General features: G+C 32.2%; 1 protein-coding gene across 10 annotated transcripts in view; it reads left to right on the top strand.

Moving 5' to 3' along the window:
* LOC143143838 (cytotoxic granule associated RNA binding protein TIA1) overlaps window positions 1–19599 on the top strand; it is an 833023-nt gene that overhangs the window by 781116 nt on the left and 32308 nt on the right. For all 10 annotated transcript variants that reach the window (XM_076305580.1, XM_076305662.1, XM_076305607.1 and 7 more), the window contains one exon: window positions 19004–19184. In XM_076305580.1, coding sequence (XP_076161695.1) covers window positions 19004–19184 — 181 coding nt within the window. The remainder of the gene's footprint in view (window positions 1–19003; window positions 19185–19599) is intronic.

Below are 19599 nucleotides of genomic sequence, written 5' to 3'. Positions count from 1 at the left end.
ATATTTTCACAGCACGGTGTTTAAAAATTTATGTGCATTGGAATTGTAAAATGGTCTGTTCACATGGTTGCTCTCCTTTTGTAAAACTTTCCACGCATTTAATGTCTCGCACAGACGTTTATAATTCGTAAAGAACGAGACGAAGAAACAAGAATATAATATTATTATCGTACAATTATCAGTTCGAAAACACATACTTTTCGTGAAGTGTATTCTTTATTACGACGTATAAACATTTTGCCATGTTCGAGCATTTTTTTCCAAATAATACACGACGCAGCATGCCATTATTTCCAATTACCTTTCTTTAATAAAAATGACAAATTATTTGATCGAGCAACACGCAGCGAAAAGTTTCTACGGTAACAGCATTTTCTTCGAGGAATAAAAATTGATTAGCTCTAGAGGTCGAGAGCAGCAAAATACTTCATTGCGAAACAAAAACGGAAGATTAGTTTCTCGCGTACCAATTTTATCGCGTCTCTCCTTAATTGTGAAGTATAACTGAAACATTCGACGAACTAATTGGAATCAATCGCTGTTAAGGATTGATAAATAAAATAGTAACTTAGGAGTGTTTAAATACACACAAACACGTACTGGACGCTTTTATCGAGGCCACTAATCTATTAAGGGTGAAAGCTCGAATTTAGGCCGCAACTACAAATCTTGGCTTGGCCTGGAACGCGGAGAAGGGAGTTGAAAACTGAGCAGAACGGAGCAGAGTACGAAGCAGCAAGCTGAACTTTATTCCAGGAGTCTCCTTGAGTTCCAGATTCTACATTTGGGAAATCGATTGCCAAACGAAAACACCGCTATTAGAAATCCACAGCTGTCTTAAGGTCCCACGCTCGTGAAGCGTGGAAGTAAATCTTGCTTAATGGTCTATACTTGTAACACCGCCGGCAATAATAACAATTACCCTCGCTGGAAGAACTAATAAGTATCAAATAACACTCGACGAGGATAAGTAAAGCAATTAAAGGAACGCGAGTAAAAACATCCGAATAACTTTTTTAAGGAATTTCCTTACCCCAAAGTTAATATCTTCAGAATTTTTAACATCACCTTACTTTCTTTTTATATAGAATGACATATTTCCACGTTTCTTATCGTATGGCTGACAAGTCTTAAATAACAAGAATTCATTCGTGTAATTGTGTCATGATGACACAATTTTCTATAGATTCTTCCATCGCGTCCAGTGATGGTAATACAAAAATATTGATTGATAGAAAAAACTTAAAGAAGACGTATACCGTAAAAATAGGATTTCTGTTGCCTTAACACTGGACAAACATTTTGAACATTTAAAAATCTAAATGAGGAAAGGTAAAATTTCCTTTCGTTTCGTTTTCTTCATTCAAAGTCGTATCGAACCACATCGTTCGCATCAGTTTACATACAAAGTGCATCCTAAAGATAAAAAATTCTATTTATATTTTGTTTGATGCTTAAAGTTGTGCAAATTGTGTTCCTGATGGTTTTTCGTATCTTGAAAACATAAGTTATTCGGGTTATTTTCGTTTTAGGCGGATAGCTCTGTAGATTCCAATACAAGTTTACAATTCAATTACCAAACGTTTTACATCGTTTGCATCGCATCGATACGAAAGAGAACGATGGTTAAGAGTTGCCATCAATTTTCTTTCCAACTTCGTTTATTCGCGCAGAAAATTCTCTCGTGTCGGCCGTATCTCCGAAGGAACCGTATAACGACGACCTGCAGATAGTATCGTGGACGAAGCGGAAAAGATAGGCTCCTCCGCTGTGTAGACGATAATCACGGTAGCAGTACGGCGAGTACGAAACAACACTCATAAATAATAGTCGAATAACCTTTCCGCGTAGGTTTGGATGCAACTGCGGGAGTTTGGTGTGCGCACGTTTCGAGGTACGGCTTTCCCGCGGAACGAAACCGCCTATCCCAAGATTATGCAGAAACTTTAACGGCCATGGTTACTCAGCCTTCTTGGCAAAGTATGGCAGGCGTGGTTAAGCCCACAGGTTTATTAGTCCTGATAATGTCCCTGCGGGGAACATTCGTCCGTGTTTATTGTTAGAGAATACTCGGGGATATAGGCTTTACGTTGATGCTCTGAAATAGACGGCTTCGAAAGAGATCGATTTACAAATTCCGTTAATTAATCCACGAGTGAGCATACTAGGGATTATTAACTACTGTTCGGTTACCGAGAATCAGGATTTTCGTTCGAATTTCCTGCGTACAGACCCAATGCGGACGGAATATTGAAGAATTAACGGAGACGTAAGACAATTTTTCTGTCGATCGAACAACAGGAAATACCGATACAGAGACCTATATCACTTTTTATTTAAAATATTTAAAATAATTAAGTGCTGGGTTCTTTTTTCTGCTAAAATTATAGTTGGCGCGAATGACGTAAAAGGTGCTAGTATTTTTTTTTTTTTTGACGATTTTAGTTTATTATTATTTCAAATTTACTTCATGAGAAGTATTCAAATTGTCCAAAGTTTCGTAACAATCGGCGACAATTTCAATATTTCTTATGAAACGGATTTGAAATAATTAAACATCTAAAAGTCTTTAAAAAAATTGTGATTTTCTAGCATATTCACATAGTTATTCACCAAGTATAAAAGAAATTTTTGAAATATCTAAATTTTCTCATATTTCATTAAAATTTTAACGAAACTTAAGATTTCCCAATAAAGTATTACAAATAATGTATTTATTTGTCCAACAGTTTAACGATTACAAATGTTATAAACAACTACAAATTTTAGTTAATATAATACTACTAAATTATTGATTGAATCGTACATAAGTAATAAAAAATAATATATTTTTCACAATAATTTAATATTCTTTTTTAATGTTCTAAATCCATCAATTGTCCTATACAAAAATGTCTTTGTTAAAATCACATGTTTTAACGAGAGTAATTGAATTATAGCTATCGATTATTTAAATATACAATGCAATGACATCGAATAATTAGAATAAATAATTAATTGCATAATATTCTATAGACGAGTTTAATGTTATATCCGATTTGAATAAAGGGAGTAGAAATATTGCGCTATAAAGAAAATTCCATTCTAGCGCGCTACTTCGTAACTACGTTGTAAAGCTGATTATGAATTATACAATATGTTATCTAATCGTACGTTAATATATAGTCATGCTATCCATAAAAAATTGTATGATACTATTAATAGTATAATCTAAAGAGATACGAGGAACTGGCCCGGAAATACTCAGTTTTTTGTCATTATGAGAGGATCCATTAAATTGTCGTTAGTGCCTGAGCAGCATAAGGACGTACAAAGTACCGTCACAATTGTAAGCGAGAAGGATAATAATAAGAAGAAAGGTATCCATTCAAAGACGCAGATCGTTTAATGTTGCGCATTTGTAGAAAGGAACTCATAATCGAATGTATCTTCTTCCTCATTTTTCGTACGCTTCATTGTGTCGCAACTTTACTTTCGACTATTGTCATCGAAGGCTCTTTAAAATGGAATCGAAGGAGGGATAATTTGTTTCAGTTGATGGTTGTTCAGTTATATCTGGATTGCATTTACATTTTTATATTTGACAATTTTTACTCATTAATTGTACTTTTTGTATAAATCCTAAATTTACGATCTTTCAATGAAAGTGTCGCAACTTTTTCTGGAAGATATCGAACTATGATTTAGGTACTTTTTAAAATTATAACAAAAATAGAAGCTTATCAAAAAATTTGCGTAAAACTTGAAAAGATGTTTTCTTAAAAAAATACAAAATATTACGTAATACGTTCTAATCTTGAAACGCTTTTAAATAAACTTTCAGAAATGGAGTTAACACGTTGTTTCCTCGTGATTAAAAATTTCGGTATTCAGAGTAACCTTTCATCGAATTTAAGACTTATAAATTTCTTTGGAGTTAAGTTGTTTTAAAATCTTAAACAATAATCTGTATAAGAAGCTTAAAAAATATTATTATTACAAATTTTCAACCGGTAAATCATCAACGTAATAAATTCTTCTAGTTAAAGTATGAAAAGATGAATGGATTAAAAGGCAGTCAAAATTAAATAAAAATTATGTATATATATATATATATATATATATATATATATATGTATGTATGTATATATATGTACATATGTATGTATGTATATATGTATATATGTATGTATGTGTATATGGAGAGAGAGAGAGAGAGAAAATACATAATAATTACATATAAATATATAATAATATGCGTATACAATATTAATAGATAATAATGCTAATAAGATGTATAGATTATGATTAACAGCAAACTTCAAACGCCTAGATTACACGAGGACAATAATTAATGTTTAATAATAGTACATATTTGACGAAAGTTAGTAACGATTATATTCTATAGGAACCGTCGCTGCGCTTCCCTTCATTTCGTACGTGTCGTATTAACACGGATATTTTGCAGGAGGGTGATACGGCAGGAGTTAAGACCAGTAGCAAAGAAAAGAGAGAGAGAGAGAAAGAGAGAGGGAGTGAGAGCTTAGACAAGTGTGTAAGTGTACCAAAATCAAAGCAAGCTAGCTACGAACGTTACCTAATTTACCCTTTATTAAAAATATGTTTCGTACTTTTTCTTACTTCTTATCTCTTTTTAATATCATTCCTTGTACTTCTTCTAACTTTTGGAATACCTTAATATTATATTACTTATCTTTGTTGTATTTATTATTACCATAATTATTATACATTTTCCATTTTCACTCTTCGTACTTGTATACGTTTCTTGCGTGGAGAAAAATATCAGCACTGTTATCCATTATCGCAACCACGAGGTATTACGATAAACCAACCAGAATCAGTAACCGGGATGTCGGTCTTGGCATCGGTCTTACTCGTTACTCGTTGATTTAAAGTAATATCTTACCGCTACTATTTTTCTCCATGTACACTCGGTTCGGTGGATTCGTACTGCTCGAGGGGAATGTCCTATCCCTTTTCCAGTCCCACGTAGCCAAAGGACCGCTAGGAGGGAGAATTCACGTTCCCCTCGAACAACGCAAATCCACTAAGCCGAGTGTACATACATACAGCTGTTCTCTCTTTCGTCCTTATTATTTTTTTGTCATGCTGAAATTATTCATACTCTACGAAAATATTTCTCGCATACTGTTGAAAACCGGTGTGAGCATAAAATGTTTTGTACGTTGTTAAAATTATATAAGGAAAAAATGGTTTTGCTCGAGAAACTGCTTCGAAGATTGTAATATTTCGATGAATATTTAAATATTTTAACCAACCGTGGGTGTTCTGACATTACGAGCGAGCGAACTGCTGTTTATTATTTGACTAGAAGTACTGTATCGAATTGGTAGTTTTGTCTGGTCGTCTTCCATATACGTGTATGCATACATGCACCGTGTGCATACGATAGAACGTAGTACGTACATGTTTAGCGGCGTCGTTCAAATCTCATTGAAAGTAATTCTCTGTGTCGTAAAGTTTTATAATAGAATATGTATACACAGATTTCAATATGCATGACCGTCTATTACCCCTTATTTGATAGAAGTGAACACGAGGCGTTCTAAATTATGCAGCGGGATCGTAAGAAACGGTAAACGGATGTAAAGTAAACACGTGGAAGGAAGAGAGAAGAGTTGTACAATTTTCCTTTCACTTTTAATAATTTTTGTTTGATTTTAATACTTTCACCTATAGTTCTCTGCAGTTTAGTTAGAAATAAGAAACTGAGCTAACATGTCCTTCGTAAGAAGTACTGTATGTATCCGCAAATCCTTCTGATTGTAAGTAATACAACGAAACATTTAAAAAAATATTTAGCAACTTGTATAACATTTCTCACATTTCATAGTATCATCTTGTGAATATACTACATGCCAATTTTTCCTTATATTATACCACGTGCACTTTCATTCCATGAAATTTTTATTTCAATCTTGTCACAAAATTTTAGTCTTGAAATCGTTTAAATATTGAACAATTTTAAGTTCGTCGTACATAATTTGCCTGATTTAGAATAGGTATATTTTACATATACAGCAAAATAATTTATAGTTTTTGTACACGCATTGTTAATTAAAAATTATAGGTTCTGAATACAATGGTATTGAAATTCGTATACCATTAAATTAATATGTATCTATATATATATATATATATATATATATATGTATGTGGATCATCTAAAGGGGATCACTTAAGTAATTGCGTTATTTGTGGTTCTATGGAAAAATTTTCAGAATCAGTCCATCAAACAATAACTCTTTGATAACGTTGAAACATATTAATGTCAATTTCTCGAGATTGAATAATCAAAACGGTATAATTTATAAAGTCGTTGACTTTGTTCGTTTATGTTATACAGGAATATCGAAAACAAATATAGAGTGTCATTTGAAAAAATATCATGACCATAAATTCTTATAAAAAATAACCTTGCAAAAATAATAATGCTATCGTTACATGTGCCCCTTTAAATATTGCAATTTCGTTTTGAAGAGATTTTTCATAGAACCGTAAACAATGGAGGTATTAAAGAGATATTAAATGCTCTTATTGAAATGAGAATATACGGACTATATACGTTTGAATGGTTATATATATATATATAATATTTTCCTTACACCATAATATAATAACGTATTTAGTTCTTTAGAAAATGTTACGTAAGGAAAATTGTTATATTACATATATAACAAGCTCAGATTGGCAGCTATGTATAAGTGTATATATTATCGTTTACATATATACATTCGTGAGTACATGTTTAACTATTTTCCTTAGACACCATTTTCCAAAGAATTAATTAAGGTATTGATATGAACTTTCCGTCAAGTTTGTTCGATAAAATACTCTTTTACACTATACCCTGAACAAAACTGTTTCCTTTTTTCGTTGGATCTTTATTAAAAATACAATATGTCATTCACTACTCTTTCAACTCATGAAAATATGAAAAACAATGAATGAATGTTTAGAAGATAGTGGGAAAACGTTTCTAAGGTTTATTCAAATAAAAAGACAATGTGATTATTTCTTCAAGTGGAAGTAAAATTATTGCGAGTACTTCAAGTCCTTCTAACTTTAGAGCGTTATCATTAAAACTCTTGAGTGAAAAATGTTTTGACTAACGAGTTTTAAAAATATATAAGACTTTTCCCATGTCTCGTTTAAAATTTTCTAACTGTCCACTCCTTTTAATCCTTCTCGCTCTTTGATTAAAAATTTTTTATAAAAAAACCTTTTATCCAACGAAGTTTAAACAAACTTATATCGATGTTATTTATAGTTTCTTAGAAAATCCCATGTAACGAGGTTAACGAATACTTTGTACATACGACATATATACTTACTGGTAAACATATAAATAGCGAAAATTGTTGTATAAAATTTAATTCCATATGATGTTTGTTTCAAAAATGTATATAGAATACTGTGTATTTCTATTTAAGCAGAGTATCATAAAATTATGTTCAATAATCAACCGAAATGAGCACGTTAGACAAAAATTTTAATTTATCTAAAATTACGAGTCGTCTAAATATTTATAGTAAAGTTTGTCGCTAAACGTGAAAACGTATTGATTAGAATGGTAACCGGTATGGATCGCATTATTCAATACTTCCTGAAAATGATCGTTCCAAGACTACAATTAACACTGTTACGGTTTCTATCAGAATGTCTGTAAACGGCCGTAGCCTATTTTTCGCATAAATGGAAATACGAATTAAATACTCACCTTACCTTTCTTCGCTACTAAAAATTTACCAGGAAGCTGGACGTTTTAAGCAGTTAATAATTCCCAGTACGTCATGACGTTACATAACATTAAGAACATGACACGGTCGATTTAATACCCGCACCTGAATCCTATCGAAACACTTTGGAATAATGTGGAGAAAGAAACTGAACCAACAACGCCATTTAATCTACATAAATTATACGGAGCTATTGAACAAACTCTGAATACAATTGTTCTTTATCGGTCTACCAGCCTTATCGATTCCATGTATCGTGCACGTACTAAAGTGGCCAGAGAAAAGATGGACAAAACGTTAATTATAATCAATTATTTTGCGAAACTCGTTATTTTGTTACATTTAAATTCAAAAATTTCTAATCGTGTAAAATTTTTACTCTTTACTTTTACTCGCGCAAAATGGTCGTTGTTTAAATGCACGTACTTACATGTACAAACAAAAAATATATAAAAATCGTGTAAAAAGATACGGTCATTTGATCTTTTCAAATTATATTTTCAAGTAGTATATTTCATCGGTAAATCAAACGTAACGTAGTTAATTAAATTTGTGAGTAAATGTTTTCCTATATACATGTTGGCCAGTATATACATGTTTGTTTACGTACATACATATGTACAAACATGATTGCAATTAGATGGTAATGCATTAGTTCGCAATTCTGCATGAATACTTACTTTTTATGGAAAACTACACGTACCGGTAGAAATACAAATATCAAGATATTAGATTGTATCGATAAGAATTTGAAAAGCATACGTTATAAAGTGAGGAATAAGGTAAATAATGTCGAACAATTTTTCCAACCTCAATGTAAGATATATTATTTCAATAATGCTTGAACATTCGGGAAGTCAGCAAAGCAATAAACGTGCTCCAGAAAGAGACAACTAGAACTAAACTAGGAGGAAGTATCCGCGAAAACTAATTTACAGTGTACATTCGACAGTTGTACGTTACGCTTTAAATTCGTCTATGCTAGATACAAAGACACCGCTAGCTTCGAAATAATCGTATTCCGCAAGCGTCATTGTCATTGCAAAATAGGGCTGTTACCACGGACAATGACTTAAGCACTTTTCCATTCCCACAAAACGGATAACAATTATCGTGCAACAATTGCCAAGCGCGGAGTCGGTAAAGCATTCGTAAAGACGAAGAGAGAGAAAGAGAGAAAGAGAAAGAGAAAGAGAGAGAGAGAGAGAGAGAGAGAGAGAGAGAGAGAGAGGAGGGGGAGGAGGGAGGCAACTTTTATCTTTCCATGCCGGTCGATGTAAAGCTTTAACGGGCCAGCGGAAAGTTATAAATACAGCATCATCCTGGAAACTAATTATTCAAATATCTCCTGATACTCGGAAGTAAGGAAAAAAGGAAGACAGATAGAGGAACAGTCGATGTCCACTTAGGGGCTTCTAACATGAATTTACTCGGGAGGAATACTGGCGCTCTGCGGGGGTAACTAGTGCCAACGAAACTTCAAGTATCTACGTTATTTAAGGGGGTACGAGATACGTACATACATATATACATTCGAGTTCCATCGTCGACCACTAGAGATTCCATTCTCCATAAAATGGAGAAAAGTGGAAACTTCCTTTCCGGGAGTAAGGGAGAAGGAGAGGAGATATTGCGAAAGTCCAACAACGTTGCCCCTTCTTCTTTTTTTTTTTTTTTCATTCTAACTCAGGTGTTTTCTACCCTTTCTCCGTCCCTCCTTCTTCCCTCTCCCTCTGCATTTCCCACCTATTAGTTCCCCTTCCTCTCGCGTTTCCTTTTTCCTTGACCTCGAAACCGCGTCGCTCCATTCAGGAACCCTCAAATTTCTTGTTGATCTTTCATCTCTTCGGGTCTACCGAGAACGGACAGTGAGTTATCAAGGATTCACCCGAGTAAAAAGTTCTCTAGATCCATACGATAAATCTGGTTGTACTCGGCCAGATAAGAATAAAGTTTCAGCCGAGCATGACCAGGCCGTCATTGATCGAGTGTGTAGAACTTCAATTTAGCCACGTTCGTATAATCAGTTACCTAATGAGCCGAACGCAAAGCTACAGACTCTTTCCGTAATGGCAAGCTTTATGCCAAGAGTGTCCAAACCACGATTCATAAATCACGGAGCACCTTCGATGCGACACGGCAAATCGAAAGGTTCAATAAATATAGACCTAGATAGATTTCCTTAAACGAGATATATCCGTCTTTGATACTTGGGCGCGCGCGCAAAATATAGGTCACTTATTGAATGTTGATAGCGGAGAGGAAATGACGTAGGAAATTTTGACGTTGTGAGGTGTCACTTACCTTCACCATTGAATTTTCATGACTATTTGGAAAACGTGAGTTGGAAAGCCGAACTCCTGCAAGAAAACTATATTTGCGTAGCTTTTAGTACGATCCTTAATACGCGTTACCGTTAAATATTAGCCTGAGCAGAGTTAAGCATTGAAAACAACGTTTATTTGATTATTTTGCTATTACATTCGTGTTGTATATACCACCTCTAACATTTATTATGTTTATTTATTATTGATTTCTACTATGGTATCCGTAAAATTTATTTTATATTATTTAATACCACATCGGTCTATCGTTTAAAAGTATACTATTATAAATTAAATATTTTGTAAAATTGCAAGGAAAGACGGAATAAAAGCTTTCGATAAAAATAAGACTTTCATTTTAGTTAAAGTACAAAAATATATGTCACTTTTTCACTAATTTTACAAGATTAATTATTCGCTTAATTATTTCTTTGATATTCTACTAATGATCGTACTCAAGTCGAATTTTAGCAAAGAATAAAGTGATCTCGAATTTAAGAGTATAGTGCCATTTTTTTCGTACTCGTTTGCCAAAATTCCGCTGATCGATTTGTATTAATTATTAAGCATATCACTTATAGTTCGCTCGATATTGAATCGATTTTAAAAAAAGCACCGCCTTTATCTCACGCGTTAGGTGAGCCACGTCAACGATCGAATAACATATTTTTCTAACTCGTTACTACAAATACAAAAATATATTGAAAATATTCTTTATTCGTTAAAATAGTTTGGAATTGCTTTAATTATCCGCTAGCGCGCACATACACACGACTTTAAAGGATAATCGATTAAGAATCGCTGGAAAGCCAGTAAACTTTTAGCGCGAATAAGTCCCCATAAAATTTTTTATCGCATATCGTTACTTTTTCTATTTAAGGCAGTCTCTGGAGCGAACCGATATCATTTTCACGATCTTTCTCCTTTTAAAGCTGATTTTCATTCACGGAGACCTGCCAGTATGAAACCTTCGTGATAGTACGGATCTATAGTAACCCCTCAATTTTTCAGCCATGTATACATGATGTAACCCCTTCGAAGCTATCATGGTATTTTTTCGAATAGATAATTTTATATGAATAACGATTTTTCATACTTCAACTCGTTTAGAATACTAATATGTACAAACGCAAAAATGAATTTGTTTCCCTTCGTATTAGTTGCGAAACTGTAATATAACAACCGAACTGATAGCTATGCTCTGATAAGTATTCGGTTTCAATATAACGAATCTAAACAAAACTATATTATGTAACTCGAGTAAAATGTAAATTATAAATTTATCTCGGAGATTAATTACAATTATGTAAAAATTAAACGCAAACGGAAAACAAAGATTTGTAAGTGATAGATATATGATATGTTTACTATAAAATAACAATGAATTTCAATTGCTAAATCCATTGAAAAATACGTTATAAGGTAATTCTTCTCCAGAAATTAACAAGTTTCTTAATCTTATGCTGCATCGGAATATAGTAAAGGTAGTTTTACTCTAAATTTATAACGATATATGTACAATGTTTTTTTATTTAATTTAAAAAATTGTACGTAACTTCACTATTTATAAAATATGTAAAATTAAGTTACACGTATCTCATCTACGTAGACTTGAGTTTGAAGAGTAAAACTACCCTCCAATGTTTCATGCCTCCGATGTTACCTTGAAAGTTATTCAAGATACAAGAAAACTTTTTAAAGAAATACTTTATGACCCTTTCCGTAAACTAACACGGTGTATATATTAGTAACAAATTTAACGAGACTAAAATTTTATGAACCGCTTCATCTATCTTTTATTACAAAGTTATGTATTTCATAAGAATATAGTATTATTATTTTGTTTTCGCTAATGCGTACTTATTATGTATACATATGGATTTCTGAAAGGTTAATGTAATAATTTCATTTTTAGTACAGATATGTTTCAAACAAATATCTGTCGTTCTTCAGATGTAATTATTCTTTTAGATCGTGTTATTTATATATATTATTATATCGGTCACCGTACGAGAGATAATACTTCATCATCTCATAAATCTTTACGAAGTTTTGTCACAACGCAGTGATTCAAAGCCGGAAAAAATTCCAATTTTTTCACTGCAAAGAAAGGACTTCTCTTTAGTAGAATTTCATAATAGTATAGTCGACGTATCAGAGCCCATACAAATTTTCGAAAAATATGTTAAACTTATGCGAAAAATATTATGTCGAAGTTGGAGTATAGAATAGATTTTAGCAGACTTTTAGCAGAATTTAATAATATTAAAATTACAAGTAACTGACAAAATTTAATAAAGAACAGTTGTAATAATTTATTTGTATATACATATAAAGGAAATATGTAACGTACATTAAATCAACAATCTTGTTATTGTTTTCAGTTAAACAGAAATTTAACAAGAGTGAATTTTTAATTGACTTTAATTAAGTGTAACATTTTTTCGTCAAGTAGCGTTAATGTCAGATTTAATTCTGATTGTTCAATGAACGTTAAAGAACATAACTAAAAAGGAATGATGAGTCATACCATTCCACATTTGTTTAACTTTTTAACTGTTACTATTTATTTAACTAACTAAAAAATGAATATTTCTTTTCTTGGAGTTAACTAGTTTTAATGTTTCCTTCGTATACCGTAAACCTTTTAAAACTCACTCAATTCATTAATCCAAACTATGATTTAATTTTGAATCCGCTACTTTGTTTCTATTGAATATTCATTATTTTTATGAATATTGACTACTGATTCGTAGTAAATAAATTCGACATCTCTCGAATAATAACAAAAATATGACGATTATTTAAAATATATATTCAATTTGGGTCTACCCTTTTGTTTTCAACAATATTATTTTCGAATATTAATTTTTGTGTAAATTAATGTACGTTAATTAATTAAACTACGAGACGTCCATCAATTATTTGCATTCAAGTTTCCACCAATTGGCAAAGTAAATTTTATCGAAACGGTTGATTAATATTTTTCGATTTAAAATAAATATAGAGAAAATTCTCAAATGACTCTACGTGCCTTTCAAGTTTAATAAAGGAAAACATGCTATACAGGTTACTCTGAACATCAACGAATATTTATGGTAGCATTTATTTCGAAGCTAAAACAACTACTTGAAAAAAAAATGTAACAACTTATATGTGTGCCGAAATTGACGATGAACGAGTTTTTGAAAATAAATCATTCAATTTCTATCGACAAAGCCACAGACACGAAGTGTAAAAAAATAATAGTAAAAAAATTGGCATTCTGTCCACGATTAATAAAATGCAATTAACTTAAATAAAAAACCAACACGCACAGCAAGACTTATGAATTGATCTGATATATTAAAATTACAATCATTTACACGTAAGTAGTAGGCACTTTCGAAATTGCAAAATTTGATTATATATTCATTGATAAAATACTTTTTATTACTTCATAGTAAACCAAGAGGCATTATTTGCACTGATTATGTCACTATGCCTATTTAAAATACTTTCCCAATTAATATCATAACCCTCGTGACTATAGAGAATAACTACTTTCATTTATTTAATTAAGTATAAATAAGTCGTGTGATGTATAGTAATAGAGCAGATTCATAGTAGACTGGATGACATTTTAAAGGTTCAATAGATAGAGGACAGAGAAATTATAAATGCGAAACAAACTAGCCACAACATGATTTGCATATTTTTTAATTTATATTATACAATCATTGTACATAGTACATGTAAATACCTATACTGCGCGTAAATGAACAATAAGGGATGAAGCAATCGATACATAAAATTAATAGATAATCATCATTATCAGCTGTTAATCTAGTGCACGTTATTGCTAAGTAAACATAGCTTACGCACTTTACAATCATTTTTGACAATTTTTTCAAGTTTTCGTAGAATTTATTTAGAATGTTTGGAATAGAAACGAGTGTTATTACATTAATAGTCAAAGCTGACGTTTTCATTCTTATAATAACTTTTTTAATATAATTACGAAAACGTAATATAAATCTTGTTAATTTACGTAAAAAAATTGTTGCATAGAAATTTGTTCGTATCCTTAATGGTTTCCAAGATGACAATAGAGAGGTGAATCATTGGAGAGTAGTTTTACCTCTTAAACTTTGGTTTCTATAGATAAAAAGGCTATGTATCTCTTAATTTTGTCTATTCTGCAAATATGCGAAGTTTCAGCAAAATTGACTTTGGACACTTCGGCATAGATCCTTGTAAGTTATGAACTTCTACTTAAAAGTTTCGCATCTTTAATATAGGTAAACGAAAGTGTAATCTATTATTCTGTTTGATAAGTCTGTTTCCATGCGATAACAAAATTTACTCGCAACTTGTTAAAAGTTCGCCGATTAGCTTTATAAATACAGATCTCTTACTTATTGCTAGTAATGCATATATTTTCTTCTATGATACAATTTCAGACATTAGAGGATAGATATTACAAACATTTATCATCAGATGTGTGTGTGTATGGATGTGTGTTATAAGAATGTTAAAACTTGACGCGTTTCGCATAATTTGTGTCGAGAAAATATTGTATTTTATAATCTCTTCGATTCTACGATAATGTTACTTAATATTAAACGATGGTAAGATTATTCCTTAAGCGAAGTACAATTTTCTATTTTCCTTTATTTATCAAGAACCCTCGCTGTTTCAACGAAATACGATATATAGTAGATTTATCGAGCCGCCGAATCTTTACAAACCACGCTAATAATTCTAAAAGAAGGAAATACTTGAACGGTATCATTTCGTGAAAGGACGAAGAAAAATTCGATGAAAAAGGAAAAAAGCATACGCAGAAGCAATGCTTGAAACGTCGAGGAAAAATTGCAATTTGCATCGCTTTACATATTACCTGCTTCGGCTTACACGTTTAACGAATAATCCTCCATTTTAAGCGACACAAGTAATGAAACGAAAGGTCGACGGTTAATTCCGAGTATCCGCGAAACAAGTACAGCTTTGACATTCGGTATTCGCCCGCATCGATCTGGGGCTCGCGAGCAGCCACGTAGGCCCGGGGCCTCGTAAAGAGGCAACAATAATTTCCTGAACGCGAGAGAAAAATCGATATTATAGCACGGCGTAAGCGTTTTAGCGGGAAGAAAATTTTTTAAAGTGAACCGATAACGCACGCGGAACGACATTCCGAGAATACTAAGAATAACGTTCAGGGGGGCAATAAAGAGATAACGCCGAGCTTTCAGAAACGAAGAGAACGTCCCCCTGGTAAGTTCTTAACGGGACGTTTCGACGTCCTGAGAACCTTCTATCCTCGAACGAGGCAATTACAGGCCGTGGTTTACCGGTCGCGTTTACACCCGTAGCCCGCTACCTTAGTACAGGCTAAGCCCCCGTGCGATCGTAAACTTAGCTGACGGGGTTCAACCTCTTTGGCATTGCCGTTCGATATCTCGAACAGCTAGCCTGCTGCACAGAGTTCTGCGTCGTCAAACCTGACCCCTTTACCGGTATCGGTGAAACTAAGACGAAAGAGGAGGCAGACGAGGAAGAGAAATCTATCGCGTTAAAACGACTAGATATACTTCCTAAAACGCGTCTTGCAGTCTTATCGATTTCTTACAATAAGTCTTCCGCTCGCGTAAAGAATTCTACGTTGAACGGCTAATAGTCGGAAGGTGAATATACAGGATTGGATGCAATTCGCGGCATAAATTAAGCAGAAACGGTGAAATGGAATAAGACGAAGATACGGAATGAATTTGTTTCGAAGGTTTTTTATTCCCGAAAGTTATATTTGAAATTACGTCTTTCGGACCGTTCGTGATCGACTAGACTTTGATAGATATCGTACACAGTTACCATAGATAGCAGGCTGTAAATTATAACGCAGTACCGAACAGTATTTTCTTTGTTTCTCTTATTTATTTCACTTTGTGATTTACTGCACAAAATTTATGCTACTTTATGCATAATGTAAAAGTTTTCTCGTAAGTCGTTTCTCTCGTTCGATTAGATTTTGTTTCTTGTTTTAGATACATTCACAATACCTGCTCGGTATCGTATATTTTATCGATCGAGTATTCATTACAATGTAATTGAGTATCGAAAATTGATATCCAGTACCCGAGATTTCGATGGCTTCCGATACATCCTATTAAGTACTCTAGTATCGAATTCCTTACCATCGATATTTAAATCTATCAATCTCGTCTCTATTGTACATATGTATCTATTGTAGTATAGAATATATCTAGTGAAGTATAAAACGTTTATACGCTTAAATCTGTATGCAGAGAATAATTCTTAAAATTCTGTTCCGCCAATCGTTTCTTCGCGCTGAAAGATTTTTCTTTCCGCAAGAGATCAGTTTTCAAGCTCTTGATCTTGCACGAACTAACAAGCAGTTGTTTGCTCTTTTGTGTACTTTGACATAAAAAATGATTCGTGAGAAAAGGTGCTGGGTGAGTGCAATGTAAATTCCATAAGTAACGTGAACATTTAGGGTCTTATCCTAAAAAATCACTTAACTGATATTTCATATGAATGTAATATTGTGCTCGTTGCTAATTTTGCATTGTGGCATTTTTCGATCGTCTGAAATTTGTTAACACGCTACAAACCTTTTAATCGTGCAAAATGTTAATTGCTAATTGGCACGCACTCTCTCGTAAGAATCAATTGTTTTTACTCTAACAATGAAACTGTTACGCGAAAGAAAAATCACGGTGCGAGCGATGTTTTACTTGAAATATTGATCTGTCTGTAACATTGCTTACGTTGCAGTAAAAACCTGAAACAAGTAAAAAGCTACTGCTGTACCAGCAAAAAGGAAAATTCTTGGAGAACCTTCATTAATTTTAAGTTTTTCTAGAAAGTAACTAATTTCATTCAATATGTTTCTAATCGAAATAGAGGAGATACTTAGATGCTGGATAAATAGAACAGCTCAATCGAAACGTTATTATTAACACTTATCAATGGTTGAACAGGTACAATTGTTGATGTTTGATGTGTTTTTCAAAATACGAGAAATAAAAACTAATGTTCACCGTTAATATCAATTCCAAGTATAGATAAAATGTTAATATTTTGTAGTTTACATTTTTAGGAAAATGTAGCGTTCCAAATTGTAACATTCGTAGATAAGTATTTGTAATTTTTACTACCGCAAATTAGTTTGAACAATTCTCTAGTTTTTATTACGATTCATTGTATATAATATGCATTTTAATTGTATATTTCCTTATGCAACTTTTTTATTGTTATTTATGCGTCCTTATGCGAGTATTGATAAATGAAACTGATGAGAACAGTTTAATTTTGTTTATGAATAGATACGATTTTTTTTTCATCAAATTGGAAATGCATGAGTCATATTACAACCCACCGTTTTAAAGAATCATTTAGTTCTTAAAATTAAGTACTTTAATTGTTTTTGTAAATATGTATTTCAGAGATATAAATTAAACGACGTATCAGTTTAACGTAAGTAAAAGAGAGAAAATAAAAGTTGATTTAACGTTAAACACAATCAATTTTATCGTATTGAAAATAATGTGAATTAAAATTAATCATGGAAACGAAAATCATTATTTATTTTATACAAAATGATATTGTATATAAATTTTAAATATTAATAATATGCAAGTTTTTTAAACGTCAAATATAAATTTAATTTGTTTTATGCCATCGATCGAACGCTCATCTCTTATAACAATACAAATTTCGTAAAAACATATATTTTTAAAAATTTATAAAATTTTGCCAAAATTTATCTATGAACGCTAAAGTGTTTCCATCATTATACAGGATATCCCATCGGAAACAGAACATTTAATCTTCTTTAATCGTGATAGTCGAAAATTGTCGACAATGTATGTATATATTGGATTTTCTCTTATATGTTGTAGTTAACATTATTATACAATACATGGTCTTTCATTTGAATCAGTAAATGCTCATATTTAGAGAACTGCAAGTTTTCGTAAAAACTATTGTTGAAAATCAGAAAATTTATCCTGTAGTTTTTATTTGTTTTTTCATGAGGAATCTCTTTCTTACCAGTTGTACAATTTACGAAACATCTTGTATCTGAAATATCTGTTTATCTCGTAATAAATAAAAGAAGTTATCGAGTGTTTTGTTTCTAGTGTGCCACACCATATATGACATAAAAATTACAGTTTTAGATAATACATCCATGAAAAGGATAAAGTCTAAAATTTGTATTGATCTTTTACTGAAGTTATTCGATGGTTCGCATATGATACTTTGCTTAAGTTAAATTGTTTTTTATGTACGCCTAATGAAGGTTATTAATGACCAACGTACTAGCTAACTTTGTACAGATAAAGCGGTTCAGCGGTTTTTACTGGTTCACTGAACGACAAACGTATTAATTACACATTCCACTATTTAACAGCTGCGACGAACGAAAATTGAGCAAAAATAGAGTTTTCAGATTTCATGATTAAATTACGGATCACGGTTGTATCATAGTTTGCCATACATTTTATTTGCAACCTTACAATTGAACTCCGTAATAAAGCAACGTTGCACTTTATAAATTCTATAGTCATATAGATTTAAGTGTAATATTTATGAACATTCAAACGTCAATCTAATCAGTGAATATCACGTTAATACATTTATTAAATACAAATTTACAACTTGTCTAAAATGACGTTGTTGTACAAAGCAGCTGTTGAAAATTGTATCAAAAACTTTCGAAGCTATTGAACAGTACAAGTGCAACAAATGTTTATTAATATATTTCATAATCATTAATTATAGGTAATGAACAAATATTTTTACAATAAGTTAGGAAAAAGCTAGACGTTTGTATTGAAATCAGTTTATGCTACAGGATTATAGTAATTCGTAAAAATCGAACGAGTATAAACAACTTTTTCTATTTTCTGTTTACAGCAAACGCGAAGCCGTTGACTTTCGATGAAGTGTACAATCAAAGTAGTCCGACAAACTGCACAGTGTATTGCGGTGGACTAACTAATGGTCTAACAGAAGAACTAATGCAAAAGACCTTCTCGCCTTTTGGATCCATCCAAGAGATTCGTGTATTCAAGGACAAGGGTTATGCTTTTATCAGGTAAACAGTTTACCATTACTGCTTTTGTTATAAATAATTGAGCGCGAACGTTAATGGTTAGAAGTGTTCAAAAGAGGAACGAATAATTCTCAATAGACGTGCAAGGTGGGTGGGCCGAAATAATTTGTACGACTCAAGTAGAGGTGGATTCGTTAAGTCAAAGTGATAGGAAAAACTTCGTACGGAGCTCTATTTCCGAGAAAAACGGCTTTGGAAATCAATCAGGTACACGTGTTCTTCATTGAAGTTCGACGTGACAGATTTAACTGCAAATCTCGATTATGGTTTTTTTCTGTACACGATACATCACCAGTTGTGAACTATCGAGGTTAACTTTCAGCTAATTATCGAATAAAAGAATTTTTATTCCACAGTTTCGATCAACGATAATTCTCGGTTATATGAAATAATTTTC

The sequence above is a fragment of the Ptiloglossa arizonensis genome, chromosome 1 (genome assembly GCF_051014685.1).
Source record: "Ptiloglossa arizonensis isolate GNS036 chromosome 1, iyPtiAriz1_principal, whole genome shotgun sequence".
In the NCBI taxonomy this organism is placed as follows: domain Eukaryota; kingdom Metazoa; phylum Arthropoda; class Insecta; order Hymenoptera; family Colletidae; genus Ptiloglossa; species Ptiloglossa arizonensis.
The sequence above is the reverse complement of the archived record's forward strand: the minus strand, read 5'-3'. Positions and strand labels throughout refer to the sequence as shown.